General features: G+C 36.1%; 2 protein-coding genes across 5 annotated transcripts in view; one reads left to right on the top strand and one right to left on the bottom strand.

The window, feature by feature from the left end:
* The first annotated feature begins 2,167 nt into the window (after positions 1-2,167).
* LOC127062358 (endoribonuclease LACTB2) lies at positions 2,168-4,713 on the top strand. 2 transcript variants are annotated; one of them, XM_050990383.1, is made up of 4 exons: positions 2,168-2,380; positions 3,031-3,341; positions 3,465-4,095; positions 4,167-4,713. In XM_050990383.1, exons 2-4 carry the CDS (start codon positions 3,199-3,201, stop codon positions 4,299-4,301), a joined length of 909 nt encoding a protein of 302 aa, XP_050846340.1. In that variant the 5' UTR covers positions 2,168-2,380; positions 3,031-3,198; the 3' UTR covers positions 4,302-4,713. The 2 variants fall into 2 exon arrangements, with proteins under 2 accessions (XP_050846340.1, XP_050846341.1); XM_050990384.1 differs by having other exon boundaries at positions 2,261-2,278.
* Positions 4,391-27,042, bottom strand: part of LOC127062343 (nuclear factor of activated T-cells 5-like) — a 29,970-nt gene continuing 7,318 nt past the window's right edge. The window contains exons 1-7 of one of the 3 annotated variants that reach the window (XM_050990354.1): positions 18,891-20,387; positions 11,169-11,449; positions 9,923-10,229; positions 8,947-9,465; positions 8,374-8,841; positions 7,736-8,302; positions 4,391-7,657 (exon numbers count right to left, since the gene is read on the bottom strand). In XM_050990354.1, the coding sequence (XP_050846311.1) occupies positions 5,970-7,657; positions 7,736-8,302; positions 8,374-8,841; positions 8,947-9,465; positions 9,923-10,229; positions 11,169-11,449; positions 18,891-19,044 (3,984 nt within the window). In that variant the 5' untranslated portion in view covers positions 19,045-20,387 and the 3' untranslated portion in view covers positions 4,391-5,969. Of the gene's footprint in view, positions 8,303-8,373; positions 8,842-8,946; positions 9,466-9,922; positions 10,230-11,168; positions 11,450-18,890; positions 20,388-27,042 lie in introns of those variants that run through there. The other 2 variants (XM_050990352.1, XM_050990353.1) reach the window with 2 other exon arrangements.

Raw genomic sequence — 27,042 nt, 5'->3', positions numbered from 1 at the left:
ATTTCACTGTATTAATCTGCTTATCTATCGAAGTATAATTAACAATATAGAATGTAAGTACTATAATGTTTAGTTGAAATCAGAAAGAATAAGTTTTGGTATTAAGATAAGCAGCTATTCGTCCAGTGTTACTTATTTCGTAAATAATACCGACATAGGTCTCACCATGAGAAGGTTATTGCATTATGGGAGATCCATGATGATCCAGTGACCCTACTTTAAAATTCGCGTTCTCAATTTTCTCATCGAAATTATGAACAATAAAACGAAGTTCATGATAGGAATTTTAATCGCTTCCGTGAACATTCACGCTTGTGTCCGCCGACACGTGCGTGAGTGTTCTCCCTATTTTACTTGCATGGAAGAAAAAAAATATACCTTCTCTGCATATAATGCGGAAAGGTCCCATAAATTTCCGTTTAAAAATCTAATCCCATGATGACGAATCAAGCCTTTAAATGATATTATATATTTTATGAATCTACGCCAAGATATACCGAATCCTCGCTGACCATTTACTACATCGACGATTCATCTCTGGATGATTCGTCCCTCAATGATCTAGACTGGAATAGAAAAATATTAAAAGAAGAAGAGAAGAAGAGAAAGAGAAAAAGAAAAAACGAAGATGAGAATAAAAGAAAGCGAAGACGGAAAGAGCAAAAAGAGAGAAAGAAAAGAAAAAAAAAAGCCAAAATAAGAGTACCAAAATCGAATTCGATTGTTGTGTACTGAAAGAAGGAGACTCGTTTTAGATCCCTGATAAAAATCGTACTTAAGAGCTTTACATAATATTGAAAGAGAGGCCCACATCTAAAGGCTCATTTATAAAAAATAATTAATAAGAATAAATAAAAATAAAAAGGAAATATGTAGCTTTGATTGAAAGCATAAATTCGATAAAAAAGTTTTCTGTTCTTTTCTTTAACAAATTACTTTAGAATTCTATTATATTCAATTTATTTATCTGTTGAAATATAATCAGCAATGTAAAATGTGAGTACTTCAATGTTTAGAATTAGACTGAAAAGATTTTTGAAAAGTTTTGAAATATGCAATCATTTATTCGGTAGTACTTGCATATCGTAAGATTTCGATGGATTGCAAGTACTATCAATTTAGATATCATTAGATGAAGGTTGCTGCATCAACAGCAAATTTATTTATGGCTTTCCGTACAAAAATCTACACCGATATGTATTCAACATGGTTAATTTTAAATCGATAATATGTGTATCAATCGATAGTATATGAATCGATAATATATGTATATGATCTTTGTAATGTTGCTAAGAATGTTGTAATATTTAAATAGTAATTAATTAAAATTCATATTTCTCGTACATTGTTCGAATGTTAGTAAAATAACCTGATTTATTAATTATTCTCTTCTGAGTTCGTGATTTATGTTTGACGAAAGATAAAATTGAATTTATTCTATATTGATCGTGTCTTACGATCGTTGTAATGTTGCTAACAACGTTCTATTTCTGAAATATTAGTAAAATAATCTTATTTATTAATTATCGAAATTTAATACGCAACTCCGAGTTTAAAATTTAACTATATTGAAATATTAAAGTAAAATTATTTTATATTTAAGCGCGTTTCGAGTTATAATACAATGTTTAGGAGAAATGTATTATTATTTAAATATTAATTTATCATATTCCGTGTATATTACAGATTGTTTAAGTAATTATAAAATTACCAAAAGTATTAATTTTTAATCTTATCTTTTTGAAAGAAGAGAACTTGAATATTTATTTGTCGGAATGCAAAGAAAACTAATCTGATAACTATCAAAGTTTGCAAAAAGTTCGTTTTTGTTGATATTTGATAAAGACAACGACAGGGAGTTTAAAATTTAATAGTATTGAAATAATAAATTGAAATTATTTTATGTTTAAAGTGTCTATATATAATGGTGTGTTGTTTAAACGAATATTATACTTTGTACATTATATATTATCAGCGAAGATTGGATATATCGTATACAATGTATCGTAGAGGGGTTCGTTTCGTTATCATGGAATTAAATTTTTATATGGAAGTTTATGGAATATTTCCGTATTATATACAGAGATAGAATGTCTCTTTTCTTTCGTATTAATACGATAACGAGAACAACCGTGCGCATGTTGGTAAGCACAGACGTGGGTGTGTGAGCGTAATTAAGTTTTATAATTCGAAAGTGATGGACTTCGTTTTATTGTTCGAAATTCCGAAAGCAGATAATAATAGTGATCAAAAGTTTCGATGTTGTCTTCCAGTTAACGTAGGAACCTAAATTCTTAATAAATAACATATCATTTCGGTACAACAAATTTTAGAGTAGAATCACCATTAGCCTGTGAGTCTCTACAGCAACCTTCTCGTGGTGAGATTCAGCTCGGTATTACTTGAGATATATTGAAATCTAAATCTAGATTATATAACGTGATTACTACTAGATAAATGGTTGCATATTCCAGTGCATTTTCAAAATCTTTTCTTTCTATTTCTAACTATATATAAAGTACTTCTTACATTGTCAATCATATTTTAATACTTAAATAGATTGGATATAGAATTCTAAAATAATTTCTTAGAGAAACCCACAAAGAACTTTCAATTTCTTTATTATTCCTATTTATTTCTTATTTATCCTTATTTACGCTTCTCAGATTTTTTATATTTTATTTATGTTCGCTATCATATCCAAATATTTCAGAATTCAAGATATATATCAATGATCTTCTTTCTACTTTTGTTGTTATTATCTTTTATATGATATATTTTATTGTATGATATCTCATTGCAAGCAATATTGTGCTAATGGTTGCTTAAATACTCTTTAACTATTTTTATAAGTAATTAATAAGAAACAAAACATAACAAGTTTATATAGTTAACAAACACTTTTCAATTGATTTATCCTAAGAAAAGTACAATCTAGCATATGATATTTTCTAACTTTTGTCAGATTCATTACTATTTCTATTATATACCTAGTATAAAATTTTTGTTACACACTAATTCGATTTTTAGGTTATGAATGAATAGGTTATATAATTTATTCAACTTAACACCGATGAAATAGGCATTTAGTGGGCAAACAATATTTCCCTACTACGCTTGTAGTTCATATTTTGTCCAAATTTGTCGCTGAAATCATATATGACATAGCAAAACATTAAACAATCTTGATGCAATTGAATGCGAAAAAGAATGACGACGCGGTTAACATCTTTGCCTTTAGTATCTAAAATTTCAAATAAAATCATTCGGATTCTTGGCTGTAATCCTGGTCCTATGACACTTCAAGGCACAAATACATATCTTGTTGGTACAGGAACAAGGTGAATATTGATAGTAATTGCTAGAATATGTTGATACATTTATGTTCACTATCATATGATGAGAAAGAAAGAAACATATAATAATTTAATATTGTATTGCTATATTATAATATTTAATTTTAGGCGTGCATTAATTGATACAGGAGACACAGAAACATCAGCCGAGTATATTAAATTATTGAAAAATGTACTTGTAGAAGAAAATGCTACGATCGAGCATGTGATAGTCACACACTGGCATCACGATCATATCGGTGGTATAAATTCTGTTCAAGAATTATTGACAACAAAGTCTAATAGCAATCCACCAATAATATGGAAATTACCTACATATGAAGCACTTCAAGCAACACCCGATCTTTTAAAACAATGTAAATCATTAAAAGATGAACAAATAATTGAAGTAGAAGGAGCAAAAATACAAGTGAAACATACACCTGGACATACAACGGATCATGCATGTCTATTATTAAAGGATGAACATAGTTTGTTTAGTGGCGATTGCATCTTGGGTGAAGGCACCGCTGTATTTGAAGATTTATATGATTATATGATTTCTTTACAAAAAATTTTGAATATAAAACCATCTGTAATTTATCCTGGACATGGCCCTATAATAGAAGATCCTATTCCACGTATTGAGTATTATATTCAGCATCGAAAACAAAGGGAAGAACAAATTGTAAATGTTTTAAAAGAAAATAGCAATTCTAGTTTCATGTCAGAAATGGATATTGTACAAATTATATATAAGGTGATAATATAATAATGTAATTTCATTAATTACAAGTATGTACTATCAGTATACATTATCTATATTTTTAGGACACTCCAAAAAACCTTTGGCCTGCAGCAGCACATAATGTAATGCATCATTTACAAAAATTACTAAAAGAAACAAAAGTAATAGGCAAAGAGGGTGAATGGAAAATTTCAGAAAACATAAAGTTCAATGCATAATAATACAAGCTTTTAATTATAAATATTGTGAATAATGAACTATCTGTAATATAAAATTTGTATATATGTATTAAGAAAACTCCATCGAGCAATGCTGTGAAACATTTATTCAACTTATAGAAGTAACAATAATACATACTCATGGGCATTCTTTCAGATGGCAAATCTTTAACACTTGATGTGCGTACACAGTGTACAGTATATATTACAAATAAGTTTCAGTGACAAAGTACATACCACATAGTATAATGATTTCTTTTTTATAATTTTGCCATTTGGCTATTTTGCGAGTAAGATGCATCCTGCATCTTGATCGTGAATGCACATACGTGACCATGGACATTATATCGGCACATTTAGATGATTGATATAAAATATATGTTTTGCTACAAAGATATATCACGACAATAAATGTTTCAATATTTTCGTTATAAAATTCGCATTTATAGTACTAGATAATCTTGGCGAGTATTCGTACTCATAGTACTTATAGCACCCCTTATTAAGAACAAAAGGGAATATATCCCAATATAATTCGATGTTACGCATGCATTTATGTTCGCATCTACATACGTACATATAAGTGCGCATATGTGTACATGTATATGTAGACTTCGTTAAATCTTCAATAAGTTCACTTGACCCCGTATCTGGCCGTCCATTCGTCTCTTTGGGTAAATGTAAAAAATATATATTTATATATATGTGTGTGTGTTTATATGTGTGTGTGTGTGTGTGTTTCTTTTTTTTATTTATATATATATATCACGATATATATATAACATATATACCTCTAGCTATTACTCTCCATATTGACATATATAATATATAATCTCTCTGTCATTTTATTCATCAATAATATAGTCAACGTAATCACATAATTATATCATCAGTACTAATTAACAACAAAAAAAATCAATTATTAAACAACGTGTAACGTAAAAAATATATTATACTTAATATTTAATTGGAACGAAGTCAGATAACAAATGATCCATTTTTTATAATGAAATCAAGTCAGAAAAGGAAAAAGTAGAATCAAATGATGTTTCTCGGAATCATATGTTAAAATACGATAAGCTTAAATTGGCTACACTCAATTCCATGACTGTGCACAGAGATTTCATTTTGAGTGGGGTCAGTACATGATCGATCACATAGAATATAATATACTTACGACAATTTTTCTTTCTTTCTTTTGTATCACTTCTATGAAAGAAAGACCAATTCGAGATATTTCGTAAGAATAAAGGCACCTGGATGCGCAGACATTGATATAGATAAATTAATGAATTATCACATTTGACAACTCGTAGAAAAGAATATAACGAAACCCTAATTGTCGCGCGGTATGCGCCCGTCTCACTTAACACATACATGCACATTTCGATTGTTCCGGAGTTGCAACGGATTTCGTTCATACTTAAATAATAATAATAATAATAATAATAATAATAATAATAATAATAATATAATAATAATAAAAAAAATCGACTTCATTCCTATCACACGCAAACTCGTAAAGGATATCGTGGCACAAAAATCGCTGGTACTGCATTTAAAGTAAACGATTTCAACGAACGTTTCATCGAACGTCTTGACGAGTCTTCACGATGCATTTATTAAACAGATCGAATATATTCTTTGTATGATAAGAAAGTGGCAGTACTACATCAAAAAGCCACCCTGAGGATCGAAACAGCTATGATTAATGTAATTGAGAAGTTCGTGTTCTGACATGGAAGTGAGTTCCTGAGGTAGCATGTTTCCCACATCTTCAGGCTTTCTCACGGAAGAACCAGCAGCGCTTGGTGCTGCATTTGGTATGGATGCATTGACGTTCTGTCTATTAGGAGTAACAGGTAAAGCAACAGGTGGCGATTTGCTAGTGACTTGCTCGACTATGTTACTTTGTCCAGGAGGTGACTTAGGTAAAATCCCTTCCATGGCACTGTTCATTAGTTGAGCGCTTTGAGTGGCCACGCTGTTTAATATATTTTTCGTAGCAATGATGGCGTGCGCCGTAGTCGTCGTGATTGGTCGATTATTGATAATATCTTTCGTAGCATTCGTAATGACGTTGTTGATTGCTTGCTCAGCCGCAGTCGTTAGTCTTTGCTGCGAAGGTTCTTGAGCAGCACCGCTAGCCAAGGCAGAACTCGCTTCTGCCACGAATCCTGCTGGCTGATTCAACATCGATCCAATGTCTTGTTGAACAGCTTGCTGCATAGCTTGTGCCGCTTGAGCCTGCTGTACAGCTTGCTGAACAGCTTGTACCTGTTGAACTACTTCTTGAGTTGCTTGCTGTACAGCTTGTTGTACGACTTCTTGCGTAGCTTGCTGTACAGCTTGCTGAACCGCAGGTACCTGTACTTGTTGCACCGCTTGAACTTGCTGCACCGCTTGTTGAACGACTTGTGCGTGCTGCACAACTTGCTGTACTACTTGTTGCTGTGCTTGTTGTACGGCTTGTACCGCCTGCTGTTGTACCTGAGCTACCACCTGTTCTACCTGCTGTTGTGCGTGTGCGACAACTTGCTCAACCTGTTGTACCTGCTGTTGTATCACCACAACTTCCTGTTGAGTCAGAGCTTGCATCTGTTGAATATGATCGGCCGTTGTAGCTATTGTTTCATTCGCAACTTGAAGCGCGTTATGTGATTGAACCGTTGAGTTAGGCGTTCCATTCGCAGTTACCGACGATTCCTGTATCGTAACCGGTGGCAAAAGTGCAGCGTTAATCGTTGTGAGTAAGCTCTCATTGGATGGAGACTCTTGAACTGACGCGGAAGACGAGACAGCGTTTGCACCAGTTGCTGCCATTGGTTGCACCGACTGTGAAACTGATTGTGGCATCAAAGCTTCGAGAAGCATCGTCTTCACTGGGATTGGTGGACTCGTTCTAGTTCCTTGCTGCGGACTGGAAATGGCATCGTCGACATGATTCATCATGCTTGTAGAATTCGGATTTACTGATTGCAAAGGTGACACAATTTGATGAGATTCTGCAGCGGAATTCACTAGCACGTCCAATTTTACAGCTGCAGCTTGCGCGGAAGGTACCAAGAGACCAGTTTGAGATTGTTGAGCCGCTTGTCGACTAGAAGTGATTATAGAAGCTCGTTGTTGCATAGCATCTACAAAATTACTTTCAGCATTCTCTTGTTCTTTCACCGTAGACACGGTAGATTCGATGTGACTCAAATATTCCTCCACGCTGTGACCGCTTTGAGCTGGTAACGGTTGTCCCACGGAGGAAGCAGCGAAGCTAGATAACGCATTGTAGTCGGACTGATGATGCTTCATACGGAGGTCGACGACACCGGCACCCTGAATACTGCCATTAGAAGTGCTTTCTGCCGTCAATATCGAATTAGTATCTTTGTTGATGTGATGTGGACTGAGAACTTTGACTTGAGACGACTCATGCATACCTCCGAATGTATTCTGATGAGTAGACACCATAGTTAGAGGATGTTGGTTACGCATTAGGTCCACGACACCAAGAAGACTCACAGCTTCTTGTACCGGAGAACCGTTTGCAGGTACAGTTACTGATCTGATGATATTGGACTGGGCGGCTTCTCTGGAATTCTCATTAACGAGTTGTTGCAAAGGACTTGTTCCCGTTGGGCCATTCGCCGTAGGTGTTGGTATACTTTGCATACTGTTATCACTGAGCATGCTGTTCTCGCTGTTCTCATCCAATACTTCTGTTTTTAAATTATCCGGAAGAATTAGTTGAAGATTCGAAGAGGAGCGCCGATTTAAAAGAGGATTCGCTATTAAGGATGGAGGTGGCATCATTACATCGGCCGAGGAATTCTGACAGTTTGGCGACTGAGAGGTCCACATCATTACTGGTGTTACTTGAGATTGCGTTGCTGCTGGGGGAGGACTCGGGTCGCTTTTAAGAGCTTCTGGAGGTTGATTCGGTGCTTGTTGAGATTGCATCGTTGTCAAGAAATTTGATGTTGCTGTGGCGGCAGACTGTACCAAAGCTGTGGAGCAACGAACGTCGTTAGTAATCTGCAAAAACGTTAAGCGATATCATCGGTTTTTGATCACTCACTGTTGGCGGGGACACCGGTTGTCAAGGTTACTGCCGAAGGAGACGACGATAGAGCAGCAGTCTCACCGTTGGTCGTAGCGAGTGGTGGTGTTATAGATTCGACTTTACTCATCGATGGTTCGGAAGAAGTGGATGCAGCCGTGTAGAAAAAGGTGTGTGGTTCGCTCGTTTTTCCCGAAGATACCGCATAGAGTTTCACGCTCACAGTTTCCGAAGGAGCCAAGTCTTGGCGTCTATAAGCCGGCACAACGCATACCAAATGAGTTTGCTGAAGGAATTCTTTATCAGGCAAGACGGCACATTCCCAGTGAGGCTCCAAATTGCTCGACATATCGTTGTTATCCAATTGAAAGACTATACGAGTGTCTTTCAGGAAATTCTTTCCCAGGATAAATAATTCTAATCCTCCGGTACACGGACAGGAAGTTAATGATTTTTTGCAAATTTCAGGAATACCTGGTGGTTGAGCTAAAAGATCAAATCTTCCTTTAATTGTCGTTCGTGTTACTGAACTTTGTTAACACCTCTTACTTTTTGCATATATAATATCATTTACCATTTTTGGATACTCACTGCAAACTATAGGGTGCGAACAAACTTGCAACGTTTCCGTAATACCATCAGAGTTAGTAATTGTCGTCCGGAAGACCATACGACATCTCGTGGATTTTTTCTTGCTTCGTCCTTGAAGTACACCTGCTTCTTGTGGAAATCTGTGTTCTACGTCAACGTTACGTTCCTTTAAGATACCAACGCAATCGCAGGTGACAAGCATATCCTTTGAAGGATCCATATCCACTTCGATTACGATCGTGCCATCGATTTTCCTCTCGATACAAGGCGTCGAATTTTTACCGCTAACTCGACAGGCTTGATAAAACATGTGCGGTGCCACTCTGCCAAGATCTGTGCCGATAAAGACTTGAAGGGTTGTCGGTTTGTCGTAACCGATCAAACGTACGATAGGAAATCCGTTTCCTGTGCGATCTTTCACCGCTCCTCTCGAACCTTCCGTTTGATAGCGCGCACGGTGTTGTTGTTCAGGCTGACAAATGATCTGTAATTGTACCTTTCCATCTATAGATGTGGTAGCTGAAAAATCGTAGAAAGTCCTTCTTGATGAAACGTTCTTTTTCGAAAGATCCGACGTCGACGTTCGTACGTTCGATGCCTACGTTTCTCTCTTTTTTTTTTCTCTTTTCAAATTTCTAACAATAGCTCGCACGATGTACATTGGATATCGCGCTTGATATCAAACAAAGGTATACGAATGTTTTCCTTCGACCGAAGAATGCCGGTTCCTGAACATAGAACGATAAGGTATCTCGGTAGTAAAAAATCACGAGATTAACTATTTCGCCGAAGATAAATCAGCGAGGCAACAGTTTCGTTCCAACGTGACAAGATTTAAGTCCTATTATCGAAGGATAATAATTCGATTATTCGACGTTAAAATCGTAAGCATCGTAAGAGCGAACGTTGCGCGTCGTTTAGAAAATTTTCGAACTATCCTAGAAGAATTTAGAAAAGTCTACAAAGGAAAACGTACAAAGTTGCGAGGTGAGGGTGACGGGGCCTTGATGGGTTATCGGTGAGCGTTTACCCAAAACACCCATGGCTGGACGAGGTTTCGTAACACCGATGACCCTGCCTACGGTGCCAGCAGTTCCGTTTCCTGTTCTACTAGCTGAGATCGCCGTAAGACCGATGCCATTGCTCGTACCTCTATTCGAAGTTTTTCCTTCGGGATTGCCAGAATGAGGGACCTCAGGAAAAGAGAAATTTGCGTCCTCGGATTCGAGCTTTATATCCATTTTTCTTCTCTTCGAGTCCTCTTCACCGACGCCGTTCCACGCCTGTTAATCCAACCAACGAATTCTCATTAATATCACGATACAATAAATATTAACCATTAACTTTTGCGCAATCGAAAGATTAGGAGAAGGAACCGATGATCTTAGAACTTTAGGAAAGCCTTGATCTTTCGATCCTTCACGAGATATATAGACACGACCCATATGTGTCCACCGAGCTAACAAGCAAAGGCAAATTGATCGTCATGAAACTCGCATGAGTGTTCGTGCATCGTGCTCGGTTCAATCTAACGAATCAGAGCATCCATTGTGCGGGTTCAACCACCGTCGAGCCGTACCGTATCATCGTCCAGTGACGATGTCAGCAAACGGACACGTTGATACCATGCTAGTATTTACCGGTGGTGCAATCAAGGATGAACATTCGAAGTGAACTTTAGAGGCTTCGTTCCCCGGCTTCTTCGAGTTCTAGCGATAGAACTTTAGAAGAGCAATGTTATTTTCATTTCTGATGGCCCGAGACGATCGCAAAACATTTTCATGTCCTCGACATGATACTCTCGATAGATCCGTTAATAACCACGATCGATAGCTTCTGCTTCGCGCGATCTCACTCCTATCGGAGAGCGCAAAAGATCACGAAGAACGCGCTACGAGCGAACATAAACATCTTTGGTCATGGAGAATACTCGCTCACGTACAATCACCGACGATGATATTCCGATAAGACGCAAATGTATCGCCACTTTACACTGATAATCGTTGATAACAATGCAGCCGTTGCTCCGCGGAGAATTTTATCGGCTGATGGATAACCCCCGGCTCACGTATATATAAATAAACAATATCTTCAGCTCGGATGCAAGTATTACAATTCTGCGCTACCGTACGACAAATTTTTCGATTGGAAGTTTCGTTAACTTTTTAAATTCGCGTTTACCTTATTGTTACGATCTATAATTCAAATAAAATTTAACAAACGTTAGCGGTGTTGAGCTGTTGTTGTCGTTCTTCGAAACCAAGACCAGAATCGTTCGAATTGTCGCAAGCGTCTTGCGCCGAGCTGGTTGCTCTTGCTTCGTGATCATCCGAATTTTGAGCGGTGCCACCGCTCAAAGGAATCGACGATTGCTGCTGTTGCTGCTGCTCTCGTTGCTGGTGAACCGCTCTCCTGTTGATTGAGTGCGTTCGATTATTAGGTGCCGCGGAACTCCTTAATATGGATCCTGTCACCGTGGACGATGAGCCTCCTGCATTGCTACCTGAAACACCAAATGTGGAAACGTAACAAAGATGTCTACTTTCCTACCAATTGTTCGTTCGAGAACGTACAGCTTATCTAAATCAGTATATATCTTCTTAATATACTCCGTCCGATTTATGTAAGTGAATTTGCTCTAGAAATACTGTATTGACTGTTTTCTTATGAAAACCAGCTACGCATTATTGTTTGAAGTTTTTCTTTAGCATTAAGTTTTCCTGTTTTTTTTTTTTTTCTGACGCAGTCTACGCATGTAAAACGATTGCGAGGAAAATCGCAGTGTTTAAGGCATTAAAAAGAGGAATGAAAAAATGAGAAACGAGAATTATTTTCGTAGGCTTGCGAGACATCGTTGTCGATAATGTCGCGTTTTAAAGAAATTTTTACGAATTTTCGGTAATGTTTGTTCACGGTTCGTACACATGTTAGATTACTATCATTTGCTCGATTAAAGTCCAAAGATCGAAATATTCTATAACTGTGGAGGGGGAGGAAGGAAAAGAAGAAGAAGAAGAAGAAAAAGAAGAAGAAGAAGAAGAAGAAGAAAAAGAAGCAGAAGAAGAAAAAGAAGAAAAAGAAGAAGAAGTAGTAGAAGTAGTAGAAGAAGAAGAAAAAAAAGAAAAAAGATAGATGATGAGATATCTAGGACAATGTAGAAACAGGACAAGCGAGAAGAAAGATGACGACGTTGACGCTGATAATCCTGATGAAAATGATGACTAGGGAAAATAAAAAATTATTTCTGACGAGAAAGAAAAAAAAAAGAATTACGAAGATGAGAAAACACGAGGAGAAAGATTGCGCGAAGAACAGGACAATAACGACGAAGAAGAAAGAAAACAAAAACAAAAAAAAAAAAGAAAACAAGAAAGAAAATGAAAAAGAAAAAAGGCAAAAAAAGAAGAAAAATGAAGGAAGAGTAGAATAGGATGGCAGAGGAAAGCAATGTCGGATGATCTAAGTATAGAACGTCGACTGCCGGACGGAATAATTGCGTAGGGGTAAAGTTGCAATCGCGAACGCAACTGGTGGTGCTGGAGAAACTGGGGGTTTCGATCCACCCCGCTTCATGTGTTCTTTCTCTCTCTCTCTCTCTCTCTCTCTCTCTCTCTCTCTCTCTCTCTCTCTCTCTCTCTCTCTCTCTCTCTCGTAGAGCGTGGAAGAATATGGAGGGGTGAGTACGGCGACTAATGGGCGCTTGCACACACTTGCAAGATGCATCAGTGTGAACGTCGAGGAAAATCACGGGACGATGTCAACGACCCGCGCACGACCCTACATTTCCAATCTCATTGCGCTTCACTTTTCTCCACCCATTACCTCCTCCTTCAGCCTCCCTCTCGCGAGTCTCGCGGATCCTGCAAGTGTTATTTGTCGTAGCGGTATCGATCATACGCCGAGAACGTCGCTTCATTTTTCTCGACATCAAAGCATCTTTCTTTCTCTCTCTCCCTCTCTCTCTCTCGGCTTTTCTTTTTTTTGTTTTGTTTTGTGATCAACAGTCTCTGACAACTCGATTAGTTTTTTATCCGTTTAATTTGATCTAACAATTAGTCAGGATCGTAGTTAAAAGTTAATTCTTTTGAAGTACTTATATAATACAAATTTAATTATTAATGAAATTCCTTTGGTCCCTTCGTTCCTTTATATTCTTCTTCCATTTTTTCATCTTTCGCTATTAATTCGATTAATGAAGATTCTATTTTAAAATCCCACGCTCTCTCGTAATCGAAAAGATAATTTAGTCAATCTTTGAAGACCCTTTTTAATCAGTCTGCTTAACGTACGACCATCGTTTTATTGTCATCTGTGGCGACGTCTTTCGAGATGCTTATTTGCCTCGCGCGTTCGATCGCAATAACGAAAAGAATCCTTCTTCTCGTTTTTCGTTCATTGATCGACTCTGCTTTTAATCTACACGGTATATATGACGTGCTAGTTAATTAAGTTGATGATGTAGAGACAATAAAGATAAGAAGGATCAACAGAATTTCAGTTTTGATTGACATCACGTTGAAAGAGAAAGGAAGAGAAAGACAGATACACAGAGAGTTACCGAATCAAACGTGGATGTCTGTTCTAACATGCCTCAAGATACATATATATCGTCGAATATATGCAATAAAGATAATAAAGATAATAAAGATTGTACAATTTTTCGCGTTAACAGAATGCAATTATTCGATAGATCGCATCTCGTGAAAATTTCGCAAAGATATTTACGTCGATGGATAATTGCATTTAAATAAATTTATACGCTCTGAAAATAACGATCGAAGCCGGTACGATGGAAGGGTACTGGCAATAGGTTGCATGCAACTTGGCTGGAATATGAATTGGGCTTTCCTTCTTTCTCTTATTCTTCTTTTTCTTAGGTCAAACTCGGTTAGTATTTGCGTCTCCTTGATCGTCCTCGGTAGACCCAGGAGAAGCAGAAGCCCGAGCATGCATTTGTGAGCGTTTTCTCTCTCTGTTTCTCTCTCTCTCTCTCTCTCTCTCTCTCTCTCTCTCTCTCTCTCTCGCTCTCTCTCGATAACAGGATCGATAAACATCGTTACTATTACATTGTAAACAGAGCAGCTCGCGCTAACTATGACGCCTCTCGAGTCTCAAGGATATTGTTACCTGTTCTTTGCTGGATCGATGCGCTCGATCCTTATCGAATCGAAAGCGTTTCCGTACCACGAGTTAAGACGGCCGTTAAAAGGACCGCATGGCGAACCTTTCCCGATCAAATCCGTGAAAAATTCCACGCTTCTAAGCTTTATCTAGCAACGATTATGCTCCTTTGTCTGCTCTATCAATCGGATGATTTGTCGAATTTTACAAAAATACATAGAATATCACTTCCTTTCTTCCTTTTAATATTTTTCTTTTTTCTTCTTTCTTTTTATCCCCTAGGAATCACCCAACTATAATTCGTATTCATTCGTAGTCGTTCACGAAGTCTGGCAAATTTGAATATGACTTTATCTGTTTATAAAATCAAGATAAGATAGCAACCTTTCTGATCGCTTCAAATTTTGCTATAGATACACGGTACATTGACCCAATGCATTTCGAAGGTAAAGACGCTAATAAAAGACGGTGCTAAAATTCGAGATCGAGAAAAGCAAACATAACTTCTTGACGAGAAGATAACTTGACGAGAATTTTACATGTCAATTAGATACTATTTAAAAGAGAGAAAGAAAGAGAAAGAGAAAGAGACAGACAGACAGAGAGACAAACACATTCTATTACAGACAGATAGAGAGAGAGAGAGAGAGAGAGAGAGAGAGAGAGAGACTTACAATAAATTCCATTTGTTAACCTCCGTCTTATATTATTAGTATTGTTAACATTAATTAATAATAACATATTAAAATACACAAGTGTTGTTTCATTCATTCGTTATATTCATACAATTTTATTGATAATAGCTGATAAAAGCCGCGTGAGAATTAGGCACTTCTCTCTTTCTCTTTTTCTCTTTTTCTCTTTTTCTCTCCCTTTTCCTCGTTTCTCTTTCGGCTCCTAAACTATTGCGAAAGAAGTTCGCGTGGCACGATGACAGTCTGTGTACACTTAATGACATCGCTGATAGCCTACTTAAGAGCTCGAGATAACACAGAAGGATCCGTACGCGGGCATGATGGTGCACAGTGCTTCTGTTCGAGGCTATACGAATTTTCGTTTGGCGATGATCTACCCCGACGATCGTTGCTCGCTCGTGCGTTGATAAGCGTATTCGATTCATCGACGGGTTACTCGAGAACATTGATAACAGGATAAACGATTTGCCAAATGTAAACGCGTTTAATCATCTAATACGAATAGATGAATTAATTTGAATATTTTTAACTCATTATTTCGAATGAAATGAAATATTCCGAATGAATAAAAATTAACGTAACACGAAGTTGAGTAATTAATAATAATCGAACAAATATAACGCGACTGAAGAATGTCGAAGAAAACAAAATTAAACTGTATCACTGAACGATTATCACTATACTAGATATCCAGGTAACGTAATCAACGATACGTACGATCTGTGAAGTTTTTTAAATCAATCGATCGGATAGATCTTCTTTTTCTTCTTCTTCTTCTTGCAAATTCGAACGATTCGCGAAGAACGACCGTGATCTGTCGTAACGATGAGACATACATACTTATCGCAGATAGCTCATCTTATCGACGATTCTCTCTCTCTCTCTCTCTCTCTCTCCCTCTCTCTCTCTCTCTCTTACTTTCTCTCCCTCTTTTTTAATGAAAAAAAAAAAAAAAAAAAAGAAAAAACGAATGTTATACTTACTCGCAGTAGAACTAAACTCGCGATAGTGTTCGACCAATTGAGTCAATGTAATTGATAGCCTAACATGCGGGTGTGCGTACGTACGTACTGTATATCTATTAATGTGGACATAACACGTCGACGAAATGGAAGTCGAGCGCGCGTCTTTTCGACGACGCACATGCTCAAAACACGTGCGCGAGCGTGGCACGAGATTTTAATCGAACGAATCGAAATTCGAGAGTACGGGGGCCAAGTGAAAGGAGGAGCAAGTAAAGAGATCCACTCATTGGTCAATCCGGTTTAACCAAAGATAAGTTTATCTTATGCTCTTTCTCATTTTTTCTTGAATACTAGTTTTACCTTAATAGCAGATAATAAGAAAGAGATAGCGAGAAAGAGGGAGAGAGAGAGAGAGAGAAAAATAGGGATAACTATTTTATATTCATATACGTATCAATTGCCTAGATCTAACGAATCTTATTACTGATACGATCACGTGGTCTTTGATCGAGAATATTTAATTAAACACACACAAAAAAATAAAAAACAAAAAAAAGAAAATAAAAAACAAGAAAGAAACAAGAAAAGAACAGACGGATATCTAAGAAACGGAGTTAAAAGTCGATAATCGATAGCTCGACGAAGGTCTCCTTCGAATCGATGACAACTCAAGTTCGTTGCATCTACGACATAGAATATAAAAAGATAAAAAGAAGCAGGCTGAGAGAGATTGCTCACATTCTTGGAAGAATTTGATCAACGTAATAACGTAATTGCGTTCCTGATATTATTTAATGAGATATCCAGAAAGAGAGAGAGAGAGAAAGAGAGAGAGATGCACTCGCAAAGATCTCCTGAATCTCACCAGCAGTCAAACTTTTGCTTAGAAATTAACGAAGAACAAGTATTCACAAAATGTTTAATCTTTTATTTATGAAGAGCAAATTAAAAGCGTCTGACTCGTTCATGTTTGGTATGCAAGAAATGCAAGAAATGAAAGTACGTTCGATGATTCACTTTCGATCGATCGAAATATATTATTAATTTGATACTTCGATGCATTCGCTATCGATCTAATAAAAAACGATGAAATTTAATATAGAAAAGCGAGTCGATGATTACTTCCAAGTGAAATAATTATTTTTTGTTCGATGCTTTTCGACTGAAATAATTCTGATGAAATATAGTATATTTCCGCGTTTTCATAAAATCAATAAATACAAAGGTGTCCGTAATAGCAATAGTTATTATGATACAAAAATAACCAATAAAAAAACAAACATTTATCGAAAAATTATATATATGTATATATGCGCTATGTAATACACACACACACAAATTTTATTCCGACTAACATAATCGTTTAACGCACGTGTTTAACCGCGAGACATCAAGGTCAACAGAATAGAAGCTGGAAAAGAAGCTACATTTTTGGACTTTCTCCTTGATTCCGGCCAAAGATACACAACGATAACGACGATGACAACGACGACGAAGAAGACGGCGAAGAAGACGACAACGGTGGCGAGTACTTACGACACAAGTTGCCGATGTAAAATCACGCCTTTCGTCCGTCAAATTAACGATCTATGTTAATTCGGCAGGCATTTTGAGACGATAGGAGAGGAACCAGTTTGCTCTGTTCTTTCAGCAAATATCGACAATGCGTTTGCCAAGAAGATGGTCTTTTAAATTCTTATTTTTTCTGCCTCCTCCCCTCTATCTCTATCTTTTTCACAGGCGAGTTCGATCTGAAAATAAATAATTTATCTGTTTTTTTCTCGGTCAAATGGATCGCAGTCTCGGCGAAAGAATGTTCGCGGCCTTTTTTTTCCTCTCTTTTTTTTTTTTTGCTACACGAACGAAGACGACGAAAGGAAACGGTTCGAGAGGGGATGAGGGGTAAAGGAGAAAAAGAAACGTGATGCTTTCCAATAATCGCTAGGATGACGGCGTTAATCGCGAATAGGACGAAAGTGCATCGGCGTATAATGACGAGTCATGAATTCCCTAGCACGTTGTAAGCGTAACGATTCATATACAGGTTTATCCCGTATATATATATGAATATGTACATACATAAATATATATACATATATACACATACATACATATAAAAATATATGTATATAAACACACGTAGAGTGTATGGATGGCAACGTGATTAACACGTAACAACATAATCGAAGTTTAAAAGCGTATACTCGATCTTCCGGAAGTTACGGAAAAAGTCTCCTTGATTTGTTTCCTCCGTCGAAGGAAGTTCACCGGTTTCTTAGTTTCTTGGATTGAACGTATACTATCTGACAAGGCCAGAATGAATCATTCTACGAACTCAGTACGAAGAATATGGAGAAGTGTGTAAGGGGGAGGAGAGCTGATGATTTATTATTGGAGCAAAAGAATCGAATGTAATCTCTCTCTCTCTCTCTCTCTCTCTCTCTCTCTCTCTCTGTCTCTGTCTCTGTCTCTCTCTATCTCGTGCAATAAGCGTAGGTTATCTTTTAAAAGCGAAAATTGATTTTACTCGATCGTCGTGAGTAACGAAGGTGGTAAACCACGAAGCTCGGTTTTAAGCTCACGACAACAATAATCGCGGAAAGATAATAAAGAAAAATAATTAAGTCAGGATATTGACCTCGTCTCGTCCTCGCGTACTTCGATATTATAAGACATCGAACATTTCGGGACTCTCCCCTTTCTCTCCCGTCCCGAACATGAGCAGATAAAAAGAGTAAATTAAGTAACAAAAAAAAAAGAAAAAAAAGAACAGATAGAAAATTATCTTATCTTCTCTTCTTATTCTACAATCTGGCGCGAAAACTTATAAAGAGTATTATGAAGAATAATAATTAGTACAGATAGTAATTCGAGAAAAGAAAAAAAAGAAAAAAAAGGAGAAAAGAGATAAAAAACAAAATGAATGAGATTTTCTTTTTTCGTTTTTCTTTTTCATCTTGTTTTTCCCGTTTTGCGCAATGAAGGTAACTGAAAATGTAGTCAGAAATCTCGATGAAGAAGACTCGTGCTTATTCGTGCTTATTATAGAGAAAGCGATAGAACAGGATTTCGATGAGTCGTACGCAAAAGAGGCGCAAACGTACAGATGTTTGTTTTGATTCATTTTGTTTTCCTTGTTCTTTAGAGTTCGAGGAAATATTACCGTGAAAATAAAGATCCGTCGGTGATATGAACTTGATGGGAATCGGACGGGCAAGTTGCAATAGCATCCCCACGTGCTCGTGACAAGGACTCGTCGAGGTGCCGCTGCCGGTCCTCCGAAGTTCTTGCCTTCTTTTTTCGAGATCGGGTGCCATCAGAGCACCTCGAAAAGAAATTTCAAACAGCAGTCCTCGCTGCCAATAACGTATCACCGGATCGATCGATCGATCGTAAAAAAATCTTTCTTCTTCACCGTCCTCTATGATCCTTCCTTTTCTCTCCAATTCCAGACGATTCGTCACACAGAGAAACTATTAAAAACTCGGGATATATCGTTCGATATATCGAGCCGCGGACACTCACTAGTCATCATTGTTGTTTTGTACGTAAAAGTGGAACGAGAAAAAAAAAGTAAGAGAGATAAGGAAGGAAACAGCAGATGAAAATATCACGGTCGCACACTTTTCACTCTTAATATCCCGTGATTCTATTATCAATGAGTTAAACAAAAGATATTAGAATGAACAATAATAAAGAATAGAAAGAAGACGGAAATAAGTGAAGGACGATAAACGCTCAACGAAAAGATCCTTACACGTCGAGTTTCGTGCTCGTACTGCCGCGCTTCGTTTAGAGTCAAAGCCGGCGGCGAGCGTGGTGGCGACTCTGAGCGATGCGAGTAAATAATCCCCACTCTTTCCTATTTTCCATCTTCTCTTCGCCCCACTACGTCCCTAGACGTCGCCGATGTCGGTGTCGGCGTCGTCATCGTCATCGCAATCGTCTACGTTTTACCCTTCTCCTTCTTTCCCCTCTCGTCGTCCTAACGATCTCACATTCAAACTCCCGCCGAAAGCAAAGAACTCTTTACGCTTCCGATCTTTACTCGCGGAAATAATTGGAACGAGACAAGTATCGTGGATAAGAATTTTTGGCCCGTTTAACGAACGACTTTAGCGTTTACACGATTTCAAATGTGTGACCGCTTATTATCTGTACATGCAATTAGAGGAAGTCTATATATGTATTTTAACTCCGATGAAATGCGTAAACTGGGTATACGATTGTGTATGTACATGTATATATACGTGTATATATATATATATATTTTTTTTTTTCTCTGTCTCTGCTTTTTTCGTTTTTAATTTATTTGAAGAACGACTTGTTCGATTTTACTGCGCAGATCATTGAGACTTGGATCAATGCCTAGTGAAATGTTTATGAGAATGGGCTATTATGTTTCTTTGGTCTATATCGAAAGTTCGTATAAAGCTCGTAAATATACATTACTTGTAATTTGCTAGCGAAGAATCTAATGTTCGTCTTCTTTTTTCTTTTTTCCTTTTATCGAGCGAGCGTGTTTGATTCTACTATTCGCTAGTATGTATCCTCCGACACACACACACACACACACATATTAGAACAATAGGTACGTTGTAAAATATTTAAGAGACAAACAAATTTGAAATTTTGTGATATATATATACACGCGCGCGCGCACACACACATATATATGTACATATTGTATATAAATACATGTTTTCTTAAAACAAATCGTCCTCGATCTTATTAAGTCTAATCTCTTTCTAACAAACGTAACTGAACACGCGTTTGAAGCATGAAACGTTGAAGAAATCTTTCGAAAGATATCATTAACTTCCCAATTCCTTCGAGGATTTATTATTATCAATGCGGATGAATCACGATTCAATTTCCTAAAAAAAAAACATAAAAGAAGGACCTTTCGAGAAAGACGTCACTTTTGTACGCGTTATCACCAGGAGACTGTTGCTGTGTAATAAGTAAAAGTGATCGTTAGAGATGGCACTAACATCAAAACTCAATTGATAACGTTCCCCGGAGGCATCGTTGCATTTTATCGTGCGTCAACAACGCTCTGTGCTTTTATCGTTTCAGAACGGGTTATTCTTTAAGAAATGTATCCTTTATTGTTACTGTTATTAATGTAAATCCGTAAAAAAAAGAAAAAAATTGCAAAGAAATTTGAAATTTCTAGAAACGACGCATTGTCGGAGAGAAACCCTCATCATGGACTTTGAACGACGTTGTGACGTCGAGACACCCAGAAAAGGTCCAAAAGGTCAAAGTTGATTTGTTCTACTATCCGCGATTAATAATAATAACGATAATGCAAAGAGAGAGCGAAACAGAGAAAAAGAGAAAGAGAGAAAAAGAGAAAGAGAGAGAGGCAGAGAGAAAGAAAAATGGCGTCCAGACAAGGCCGAGTCCTCGCTCGGACATTCCGGTAATTGCGATATATTTGTTATAAGAAGCACGGTCACTGCCCTTTGAACCGATCGGCCCGTGTATGCCTGACTGTTTGCGTGTGGGTGGGTGGGTGGACTAGCGTTCTATTAATAATACCCTCGAGACTTGTCGTTTCACCATTGAAAAGCGTGCCTCTGTTTTCAGTAAGGCGTTAATCATTGGTCAAACTCATCCTTGAGATTGGGATGTGTGAATTACAAACTGTCTCGCACTAATATTTAACAAGTATGACGCGTGCGCGTGCATGTGTGTGTATGTGTGTGTATAACTTACGTTGATGAGTGTACGTAGCTACGTACGCACATATACGTTTAAGCAAGACCCAATCGATGATATTTGGAGTAATGTTAATTTCGTTATATCTTTCATCATTCGACTAATAACGAATATTACCGATGAGATTTACGATTTATAATTAAATGTAAAAACATTTATACGTATGCACTTTTATTCTTTTTTCTTCTTTGCGGTTATCACCGTCGGGATAGATATTTTTTAATAACGATTATGAGTAAGAAAAGAATTATCGTTCTACGCCACGAAATCTGTTAATTATAATTAGTCTAGTTTCTGTCGCAAAACTCGGTTCGATAATAATTATCATTGTTATGATATATTATTATTATCATTATTATGAGCTTAAACAATTATTCGAATAAATGCCCGTTTCCTCGATAACGATGATAACTTCTTTCGATATAAGGTATTATTTCCCACGTACGCCTAATTAAAACATTCGATAACGTGAATTTACGTCTGATTCTTCTTCGTTACTGTCGCGTTTATGATTTACATTAATTCATTGGATTTCGAATGGATTTGGTTAACTCTATCGCTATTCTCGATTAAATATAACTTGTAAGTTGTCTGTTTTTGCTTTAACGATCGAGGAGAATTCATCGTCGACCTTCGTCAATGCACTCTCGATTCCAATTCCAAGTTCGCTTGTAGCTTCTCAAGGACGGTCACGAAATCCTTCTACCATTTCGTGAGTTTACGATGACAGGCATTATCGGAAATGACGGTACAATGAGAAAAGGAGAGGACCGTTTTGCTTGAGAAAACAGGGGTCTAAGCGTGATTAGATAATCGAGACTCGAACGATCAATTAACGAACGTCTCGAGGATTTCCTGAAAATCTTCGAGAAACTTTTGCAACGACATGTGTGTTTGAGGATAGTATAAGAAGAAGAAGGAGGAGGAGAAAGAGGAGAAGAAGAAGGGGGAGGGGAAAAATCGGAAAAAAATAAGAGAGAGAGAGGGAGAGAGAGAGAATTATGCGTTCATCGTCAAGTAACGGTACAAGCGAATTTATTAAAAGATTTATTTTCTTAAGCACTCGCTCGTCATCGTCGCCGCCTATTTTACCTAAGAAAACGTTTCGTTGAAAACGACGACGAACGAATATAAAAAAGAAGATAAAGTAATTAGCATTAACCAATAATTACCAAACGATGATATCGCTCGTCGTCGTCGGCATAAGGATCGATTTACAAATATCGAGCTAAATAAAACTCGAACGATATTAGTGTTGCTAGTACCACCGTTAATGTAAATTCAACTCAACGGTCTCATTGATATCGTTAATTATAATACGCAAACACAAACGTAATGACGCTTATTACGATCCTAACGATAGATTGTCTAGAGTTAGCAATTAATTTCTTCTTATCTTTCTTTCCTCGTTTTGAAAATTTTTAAACGAAGGAAAGAAAAGAAATCGAAGGGAAATCACAAACATCGTGACCGGCAAATCGAACTTCTTCGAATCGAACTTGGCCACGACGTTACGTAGCGTTTTTTATAAGCGTTCTGAGTGAGACTGAATCCAATGATTAAGCCTACAATCCGATCGTTAGAAGCGATTAGAGTAATTAGACCAGATGCTGCTGTTGACCAACGTTTACTTGACGCACAACATAATGCGATCGTTTGAATCGTCCTATCGCACGTCTGATCTTCTTTGTAATGACAAAAAAAAGACTAAGGCAATATAGAATACATACGTAGAAACTTCATGTTTTTTTTTTAACTAAATAAAGAAACAAATACATAAATGTTTATTGAAATATGTTTATATAATAAACGAACGAAAAGCAGAGGAATATAAATACAAGCGAAGTATAATAAATAGATGATAAAAAAATAATTAATTATATAAATATATAAACAAACGAGAAACAGTGCGTAATGTATATGTGTATCGTAATAGATGCGGAAAGATAAGTATAATAATGATCGTAAGTAAAAAGGCGTGATGATAAGATGCCAAATGATTTGTAGAGAAAAACGTATCGGTCAAAAGAGAGAAAGAGATAAAAATAAAGATAAAAAAATGGGGAAATCAAGATCGAGCAGAAAAAAATAAAACGGAATATAACGACGCATTCTGGTTCGTTCAAAGAAACAAATTAATGAAAATCGACGCGCTTACGAATCGACAAAGAGAAATTCAACAAACAATGATTCATTGTCAGTCTGAAAATTACATCAAGTTTTACTTTTTATCTCTTTTTCTCGCCATGTTAAATTCTAACGTTCACATAGATATTTTTCGAAACTTATCGCAAATCAAAGAAAGGAAAAAGGTTGCTCGTAAAAGAAAATTGAGTCTATTGTTAGAAAAAGGGTATATACTTTAAAATGTTATTTCGAAAAAGAATAAAATTTTCATTGTTTCCAATGGAAAATAAAATGAAACAATGGAAACAATGAAACCAATTTTTCTTAAAAATACAATACCATGTCCTTTAAACGTGTTCTGAGCATACAGGTTATAATTTGAAGGTAATATTTGTTTCCCTTTTCCCTTTTTTATGAGTCTTAAAATATATTGATTTATGTGCCTTTTCCCAATAAATGTAAAATCGTAAAAATCCGACCCTTTTTTATTTCATTAAATATAATTAATCATCGAGTTACAATCTTTTTATATGTTATTTAAATAATATATAACATATAAAATTAAATAGAAAAATGAACAAAAAATTAAATCTTTTAAGTGAATCTTATTCTATAAATCGAAATGAATAATTCTCATTACTTCCAATTCGTTCCATAAAGTTATATTCATCATCTTCTTTCCTTGAAAAAAAAATAAAAATAAATTAAATAAATAAATAAATAAATAGATAAATAAATAAATAAATCGTACAAAAGCATAATCGCTAAGTGAATTTTCATAGTTGCTCGACACTACGTAATATCTCCTTTATATGTTATATATGATATTATAACATACACGCACACACAGATACACGCACCTAAATCGATTTACAATATTTTACGTAGGCTTATATGCTCTTTTTCCATTAATGAGTCCAATTATTCTCATATAAAATCAAAGAGAAAATATTTTGAGTCATTCATATGTCAAACGTAGTCACCAGAATGAAATTCTATATATGTATCGCATGCGTGCGTATGTGTGTGTGGTTTGTGTCAAGAAGATAGTTGAAAATTTTCTCATATAGTTATTATTAAAATATCGAAAAGATTATGTTTGATATTTATTAAAAGTCACATTTAAATGCTACGTTAATTTTATTTCCTAACGATTGGGAGCAAAAATCATCTGCAAAATTATTCGATAGAAAACCTTTAAATAGTATCTAGAAATAATAAATATCTTATAGAAAATTCTCATTCGAATAATCTATGAGCGAGAAACTTAGAAATAATCTAGGAAGGATTTACGAGAGTGATTGATATCGTTTAAACGAAATATAATGTCAGTTCTACGATTGGAAACGATCCAAATACGATTTAGAAACGAAAGCATAAGTTTAAAAATTATTCGAACGAACCAAAAGATCGTACACAAGTGGAACTGGTAAGCGTCGTTACAACAACACAAACGTCTGCGTCTAGTTTTGTTTCTCTCCTCCCTTCTTTCTTTCTTTCTCCCTCCCTCTCCCTCTCTCATTCTCTCTCCTTGCTTCTCTTTATTTCTCGCGAAAGCATCAACAGCAGAAAGATCGCGAGTCTTGTATGGATCGTTAAACGCAAATCTCGTTTCTTGCCATCGTACGATGACCCGTCGTGCTTATTTATCATCGAGCTCTATGGCATGTAACTATATATTGTTTCTACGACACGTATTACATCCAACTATTATCCATCCTTTCTTTTCTTTCTTTTTTCTTTTATATTTAGCTTTCAACAAATTTTCGATTAGTATCACGAACGATCGTATGCAGAGCGAATTCATTTAATAATAAAAGTTCTGGTAATAATATACCGAAAAAATTCGTTCGTAATAAATCTGACCGAGGACGAGTCTTCTTATTTATTCACTTTCCAAGCGATTGACCTTTGCTTTGCTATAAACGTTATTTAAAGTATAACAATAGAAGATAGACATCACGGTAGCCTCGAAATAGTAACCTCTCTTGGATTTAACGCGTAAATAACATAGAAAAGAAAAAGAGAGAGATAGATAGAGAGAGAGAGAGAGAGAGAGAGAGAGAGAGAGAAAGGAAAGAAGAAAGCAAGAGAGAAAGACAGAGAAGGAGAGAGAGAGAGAGAGAGAGAGAGAGATAAAGATAACAAGGGTCATTTATTTGTCACGAAGCACAGTCCAACTTTCTTGGAAAACATCTTTGAATTCAGGAAATACATATGATCCGATCTATGACTCATGGATTCTTTAAAAAGAAGTAGTAAGTCGTCGATATTTATATATACGCGTTTTCTGTTAAGAAATGTTTACATTTCGTGTAACTGTAACCGTTTAGGTAGGTACTGATCAATATTAAAAAATAGTTTTGTAATTCGGAATTATCAAAGAAACGTGTGTGTGTATATTTTCACACTTATTCAATAATACATATAGTTTATCGATTCCTTAACGACCAACCATTGTTATCGGTGATAGCTAATGGGCCAATAAATAACTGTACGATCTTCTGTTAGCTTTTTTCTGTTTTGTTTTTATTTTTCTTACAATACTGTAATACTATCTTGTATATTATTTTGTAGATCACATGTTTTTACCTCTTTTTTTTTTTTATCTCTATTAATCATACTCGATGAATGATTCGAGATATGTCCAAAGTATCTTATATTTTATCTTTAATATATATTTTTTCGTTAAACGAGTGTTGATATTTGATTCAAAATTTGTTGAAAAATTTCGAGTAATAACCACGCATCAATTTTTATGTTACTTTATAAGCGCATGATTTTTTGCCAAGTGACCTGAAAAAGATTCGTCACTCCCTAAAATATAAGCATATAACCTTGAATAATATATATTTAAATTATGTTGATGAAGCAGATGGAGCAAAATGGAAAGTTGCTTCCAACGTTGTAAAGAGACTCACGATCGATATCAAAAGCGATCGGTCGTTGAGCTCCACTATTCCGAGATGAGAAGTCGCACTTTCTTGGACACAACTAGACTTTATCGGTGGGTAGACGGCCTGCTATCAACCGTGGTTCTCACAACTACAAAAGTCATTGATGATAACGTGAAACCCTCGATAGACATACTTACAAAGCATCGAGAAACTTCTAACTCCGTATTTGCAGATTGAATTTCAAATTACACGCACTTTCCATCGAACATTTATCTTATATCAAAATTCTTTCTTTTTTAATTATTTTTAATCGCGACAGTAAGAAGTTCCTTATTTTTGATAATAACAAAAATTGTAACAGGCGATTATCAACGAAACTACTTGAGATATCAAAAATTGTTTGAGATTTATGTGTTTCATATCAAAATCTATATGTGTGCGTAAGTGCGTACGTGCGTACATTCGTTCGTGCGTGTGCGTGTGCGTTTGTGTGTACGCTTTACTGTCTAAACAAGTGGATGGATCGACTTGAAATTTATATCAAAAATCAAAATATATTTCTAT

This window comes from Vespula vulgaris, chromosome 3 (genome assembly GCF_905475345.1).
Source record: "Vespula vulgaris chromosome 3, iyVesVulg1.1, whole genome shotgun sequence".
Lineage (NCBI taxonomy): Eukaryota > Metazoa > Arthropoda > Insecta > Hymenoptera > Vespidae > Vespula > Vespula vulgaris.
The sequence above is the reverse complement of the archived record's forward strand: the minus strand, read 5'-3'. Positions and strand labels throughout refer to the sequence as shown.